We start from the raw sequence: 6,769 nt of genomic DNA, 5'->3' as shown, positions 1-6,769 counted from the left end.
TGAGGGGTCTGAGAGAGAGTGGGTCTGAGAGTCTGAGAGAGAGAGAGAGAGAGAGAGAGAGAGAGAGAGAGAGAGAGTGGGTCTGAGAGTCTGAGAGAGAGTGGGTCTGAGAGAGAGAGAGAGTCTGAGAGAGAGAGAGTGGGCCTGAGAGTCTGAGAGAGAGAGTGGGCCTGAGAGTCAGAGAGAGAGAGGGCGGGCCTGAGAGTCTGAGAGAGAGAGAGTGGGTCTGAGAGAGAGAGAGAGAGAGAGAGTCTGAAAGAGAGAGTGGGCCTGAGAGTCTGAGAGAGAGAGAGAGAGAGGGGGCCTGAGAGTCTGAGAGAGAGAGAGTGGGTCTGAGAGTCTGAGAGAGAGAGAGTGGGTCTGAGAGAGAGAGAGTCTGAGAGAGAGTGGGCCTGAGAGTCTGAGAGAGAGAGTGGGTCTGAGAGAGAGAGTGGGCCTGAGAGTCTGAGAGAGAGAGAGTGGGCCTGAGAGTCTGAGAGAGAGAGTGGGCCTGAGAGTCTGAGAGAGAGAGAGAGTGTGTCTGAGAGTCTGAGAGAGAGAGTGGTCTGAGAGAGAGAGTGGGTCTGAGAGTCTGAGAGAGTGGGTCTGTGAGTCTGAGAGAGAGTGGGTCTGAGAGAGAGAGTGGGTCTGAGAGTCTGATTTCCCTCCCCCTGCCCGATTTCTGTGTACGTGTGTACGTGTGTGTGTGTGTGTGTGTGTGTGTGTGTGTGTGTGTGTGTGTGTGTACGTGTGTGTGTACGTGTGTGTGTACGTGTGTGTGTACGTGTGTGTGTACGTGTGTGTGTACGTGTGTGTGTACGTGTGTGTGTACGTGTGTGTGTACGTGTGTGTGTACGTGTGTGTGTGTGTGTGTGTGTGTGTGTGGGCACAGACACCAACCCGCAGTCAGTCAAAGTCACCCACCACCCAAGAGTCAGTCACCCAAAGAGAAGCAGTTCCAGCCATCACATTAGTGGTGAGTTCATTAAATGTTTGACCAAATATAGCAGGCTAATTTTTAAGTTGATAATTTTGTATGGCCCTCGAATGATTTTATAAATATCAAAATGGCCCTTGGCAGAAAAAAGGTTCCCCACCCCTGCGCTAAGGTAATGAAGTGGGCTTTAAATGCATGTTTCCTGCCTCGGATGCAGGCATCAATCCCAGGCAGGAAAAAGGCCTGATTTTTTTCTAAGTGTCGACCTTGCCGATGCTTCTCCACCACCAACTTGCCAACTTTAGTTGGCGGGCTGGATAGGCGTAAAAATCTCAATTCTAGAGTGACGATCACCAGTGAAAAGCTGATCGGGGCTACTAGAATTCAGCCGATTTCAAAAAGTGCCGAAAAGTGGCTTATTGGCACCCGCATGCCGAAAAGTTTTCTCTGGGAACAAAAATTGCCGATTTTGGCCACTTTTCGGCGCTTACTGAATCGGAAAGGCTAATTTGGCGAGAAAATGGCGAAAAAAGCCTTTTCGGCGCTTACTGCATGGAGCCCATAATAACAATCATCTGTTCCTTAGCAGATATAACAATTAGATCAATACAACCTCAGATGAACAACAACACATGACATATTACACCGTGTCATGATTTATTTAACAAAAATAAAGCCAAAATGGAGAAGCTATGTGTGATAAACTAAGTATACCCTTACTGCTTCCATAGGAATTAAGATGCTAAGTAGTAGACAGGTGCTGCTAATCAAATGCCCTTGATTAATTGATCATCAGCAAGTGTGACCACCTCTATAAAAGCCAAAGTTTTAGCAGTTTGCTGGTCTAGAGCATTCACGTGTGTGTTAATGCCAAGGAGGAAAGATAACAGCAATGATCTTAGAGAAGCAATTGTTGCTGCCCATCAATCTGGGAAGGGTTATAAGGCCATTTCCAAACAATTTAAAGTCCATCATTCTACAGTGAGAAAGATTATTCAAAAGTGGAAAACATTCAAGATAGTTGCCAATCTTCCCAGGAGTGGACGTCATAGCAAATTCACTCCAAGGGCAGACCGTGCAATGCTCAGAGAAATTGCAAAAAAAACCATGAGTTACATCTCAGACTCTACAGGCCTCAGTTAGCATATTAAAGTTCATGACAGTACAATTAGAAAAAAACTGAACAAGTATGGTTTGTTTGGAAGGATTGCCAGGAGAAAGCCTCTTCTCTCTAAAAACAACATGGCAGAACGGCTTAGGTTTGCAAAGTTGCATCTGAACAAACCACAATACTTCTGGAGCAATGTCCTTTGGACAGACGAGACCAAAGTGGAGATGTTTGGCCATAATGCACAGCGCCACGTTTGGCGAAAACCAAACACAGCATATCAGCACAAACACTTCATACCAACTGTCAAGCACGGTGGTGGAGGGGTGATGATTTGGGCTTGTTTTGCAGCCACAGGACCTGGGAACCTTGCAGTCATTGAGTCGACCATGAACTCCTCTGTATACCAAAGTATTCTAGAGTCAAATGTGAGGCCATCTGTCCGACAGCTAAAGCTTGGCCAAAATTGGGTCATGCAACAGGACAATGATCCCAAGCACACCAGCAAATCTACAACAGAATGGCTGAAAAAGAAAAAGAATCATGGTGTTGCAATGGCCCAGTCAAAGTCGAGACCTCAACCCAATAGAAATGCAGTGGCTGGACCTTAAGAGAGCTGTGCATAAACAAATGCCCACAAACCTCAATGAACTGAAGCAATGCTGTAAAGAAGAGTGGGCCAAAATTCCTCCACAACGATGTGAGAGACTGATAAAGTCATCCAAAAAACGATTACTTCAAGTTATTGCTGCTAAAGGTGGTTCTACAAGCTATTGAATTATAAGGTGTACTTGGTTTTTCACACATAGCTTCTCTATTTTGGCTTTATTTTTGTTAAATAAATCATGACACGGAGGTAGAAAAAACAGGATATTCAGCGCTCGTGCTGTGTGATGGTGTGGATGATCCCTTTGCAGCATGTACATAAAGCGTCTCCCCAGAAACTCTCAAATCTAGGTGAACCCCCCTTAGAAAGGGGGGAAGGCACCCTGAAAAACAAGATAATAAAAAATGCACAAATGCGCACCAGGGATTAGTGGAAGGTAATTTATTAAAAATACACAAAAACTGAGGGGATCCAACCCCACCTCAGAACAGCTGTGCAGCTGGACGGCTAAGTACTACCAAGGAGAACACCTAATGGTGACTAAACCCTAAGCTGCACAGTATACAAATACAGTCAAATTTATATAAAAAACATGACACCGCGTGTCTGCTGACTGTCTCAGTGTGAGTGTCCGTTTCCCCTTGCCAGTGCCCAACCCTATGGCGGTTTCTATACAAATCTGTTGATAGGTTGTTTTCATGTTTGTTTTTTTCTTTCATGTTTTTTATATAAATTTTACTGTATTTGTATACTGTGCAGCTTAGGGTTTAGTCACCATTAGGTGTTCTCCTTGGTAGTACTTAGCCGTCCAGCTGCACAGCTGTTCTGAGGTGGGGTTGGATCCCCTCAGTTTTTGTGTATTTTTAATAAATTACCTTCCACTAATCCCTGGTGCGCATTTGTGCATTTTTTATTATCTTGTAAATCATGACACGGTGTAATATGTAATGTGTTGTTGTTCATCTGAGGTTGTATTTACCTAATTTTAAGACCTGCTAAGGAACAGATGATTGTTATTATGTCCTGATATGTAAAACCATATAATTCAGAAAGGGTGTACTTTCTTTTTCACACAACTGTAATTGCTTATATGAATATGGATTCCCCCATGATGTCTGTGATCTGGATTTAATCATATTACTAGAGCATTTCTTTACGCTTCTCATCAGTACAGACAAAGATACCATTTCCTGGATTAAGTACCGCACATGGCCGTGTGAGTACATTATACTATATACAATATTATACTATATGTATCCATTTCGTTGGGAATATTGATCACTATTTATGTGTTAGTGCTATATCTAACCCTGCACCTATCTGTTTTGTACCCCCCTATTCTCTCTTTTTCAGGTGCTTTAAATCAGCCCCTGTCGACTGCACTAGCCTATTTGCAATTCCAGGAAGTATATATGAGCTTAAATAACTCAGATCATTAAAAGCAATCTGAGTTATTTATATATAAGAAGAAAGATAAGAGAATCTAAGAGTACCACCTCCCCCCCACAACTCTCCACTGTGGCTTGGGGGGAAGGAAAGATGATTGGACATCACTGTTGGTAGGGGGGGGAGGGGGGTGGACGCTCCTATACAAATTAACCCCTTGCATGCCCTTTTCTATATCCGATCCAGAGGAGCTCAGGATACCAAACGGGAACCAGCCCGGTTGCCACTCCAAAGACCTTTGCCCACTAAAATCCACTAATAGTCCCCATAAGCACATAGGGGGAAAGAGGAGCACACAATGGATTCATTTGAATAGAATACACTTCCTTCCCCCGATCACCAGTGATGTCAAATGTCCCCGCAAGCCACGTGGGGAAGAAGAGGATCAGAGTTGTAAAGTTTGTGAGGGACGTTGGTTGTAAAGGGGATTATAGTTGTTAAGGGGGGGACCGGGGGAGGCAGGGGGGGGTCAGAGCTGTAGGAGATGGGGGGATTATAGGGGGATTATAGTTGTAGGGGTGTGTCAGAGCTGCTTTATTGTCATTTATTTGTATGCGCCGCCATATACTCAGGGCAGTAGGAAGAAAGGGCAATAACATTGCATGACAAGAGTATATTTTTACACTTGTGTGTTTATATATATATTTGTGCCTTTGCCCACATGTATGTATGTATGTATAATTGTATTTATATACCGCCAACATTACATGCAGCGTTTTACAAAATTACAATACAAGGAAAATCATAAGGCATTGCTTACTAAATATGGCCCTCATTATCAGGTGGTTAAATGTCCGTGGTGTGATGCTCCAGGCATTTCAATGAGCCCTAGAAGCTAAGTGTAATGAGCTGGTGAACATTCTTACCCCTGGCACTTCTCCCGGAGCAGGTTATCGAGGTTGTTAACGTAACTATTTGCTGCTGGTATGATGTTCTGTAAATAAAAGATAGGACTTTAACTTTCTTTAACAGATGACTATGGTAGAATAATTATTAATTATCCTGAAGACCGATACATTCCACAGTATTTTTATTTACAAAACAATGGGAAAAACATGTAAATGCAATTGGGAGGTTAAACTGACGCAGACAGGCTTTTCATTTCTTAGCATCAATATATTACGGTATTATAGTTTCATTTTCCCCCAGGTGCATCAGATTGTGATGTAGGGACTGTTAGGCGGAGTTAGGGTGAAGTTAGGTGGAGTTAGGGCGTGTTAGGCAGAGTTAGGGCATGTTAGGCGAAGTTAGGGCGTGTTAGGCAGAGCTAGGGAATGTTAGGAGGAGTTAAGGAGTGTTAGGAGGAGTTAGGGACTGTTAGGCACAGCTAGGGAGTGTTGGGCGCAACGCTTAGCCAGTCCTGAAGACAATTTTCTTGTTTTCAGAAAATCCATTCCCGCAACGCAGTGGCAAATTACGCTCCAAGGCAGCTAGTGGGCCCGGTCCCATTGAGGGGAGGTTTGTATTCCTGCAGTGCACGCGATAGCGCGCGCTGCAGCATGTACTGGGAACCTAGCCTTAGGCAGAGCTAGGAAGTGTTTGGCTGAGTCCCCGCTGGTGCTGAGCGCGCTCATACTTGGAGAGCGCTCCAAGTATGAGCGCCGGGTGTCCTACATTTATGCGCACGCAAGGGGGGGGGGGGGCATTGCGGGTAGCTGAGCGCATGGGAAATTTAGATTTTTTTGTTTACCTAAGCGCGTGTGTGCACGAGCGCGCGCACAGCGTGAGCGGGGACTTATATAGATATGTATTCAAGTAACCGCTGCAAGCGCCGCCCGCTCAGCGCTAGCAGGGACGCAGCCTTAGGCAGAGCTAGGCAGTGTTAGGAGGAGTTAGGGAGTGGTAGGCAGAGTCCCCGGTAGCCGCGGCTGCGCGCACGACGGCATGCGCAACGCACACAATGTACAGCACTCTATGGGACAGGCCCCACTCGGTGTGTGCGTGCAAAGCGCAATCCGCGACCGCCTCTCCCAAAAAAAAATTTTTGTCTTTGGTGAGGAGGCCGAGCTATGGCCAACGTACGAGAGCTTCTTGATTCACCGAGATTCGGAGGACCAACACTTCTAAAGGTTAGATAAATATTGAATGTATGTACTTTTATTTTTCCAGGTTTTTTGATTTTTCTTTTTTTATTGCCCATTGCCCATTGCCTGCTAATGTATTAATCTGTGCCTGTTTAGGGTACAGATAAATACAGTAGGAGCCAATGCATTTTTTGGCAAATGCATTTCTTCTATTGACAGTTATATTTTCTATTACTTTTTATTGTTTAGATTAAATTGATTTGAATTGTGATGGCTTGTTTTTTTATTTTTACAGATTGATTAGCAATTTTATTTAATGATGTAGAAAGGACCTGATGATTCGTGAGTTTATTGACTATATCAGTGTATATTGTGTATGGCTATATTTGCTCATGCCTAGGGATTGAGGTGTGTTGCCCCATTAGTGGGTGTGGGGTGTGCTCTCTTCACTGAGTGCCCATTTCACACACTCACTGTGGGGCTTCTGTACCATTATATTGATATCCTATACTATGGCTACAAGGTGAGCATTCAAGCCCATTACTGCACATGCATCTATCTGAAGTTTAACTCTCTCCTGGACTTTAATGCTATATTGCAAACATCACCCAGACATTAGTAGCACCTATTTGGGATTCATTTCCCACATCTACTGTACTGTACCTTAT

At 44.3% G+C, this 6,769-nt stretch overlaps 1 protein-coding gene across 3 annotated transcripts in view; it reads right to left on the bottom strand.

The window, feature by feature from the left end:
- The window catches only part of LOC142495828 (uncharacterized), a 439,489-nt gene that overhangs the window by 304,994 nt on the left and 127,726 nt on the right, over positions 1 to 6,769 (bottom strand). For all 3 annotated transcript variants that reach the window (XM_075601852.1, XM_075601853.1, XM_075601851.1), the window contains exon 6: positions 4,944 to 5,011. In XM_075601852.1, coding sequence (XP_075457967.1) covers positions 4,944 to 5,011 — 68 coding nt within the window. The remainder of the gene's footprint in view (positions 1 to 4,943; positions 5,012 to 6,769) is intronic.

Source organism: Ascaphus truei, chromosome 5, assembly GCF_040206685.1.
Source record: "Ascaphus truei isolate aAscTru1 chromosome 5, aAscTru1.hap1, whole genome shotgun sequence".
Lineage (NCBI taxonomy): Eukaryota > Metazoa > Chordata > Amphibia > Anura > Ascaphidae > Ascaphus > Ascaphus truei.
The sequence above is the reverse complement of the archived record's forward strand: the minus strand, read 5'-3'. Positions and strand labels throughout refer to the sequence as shown.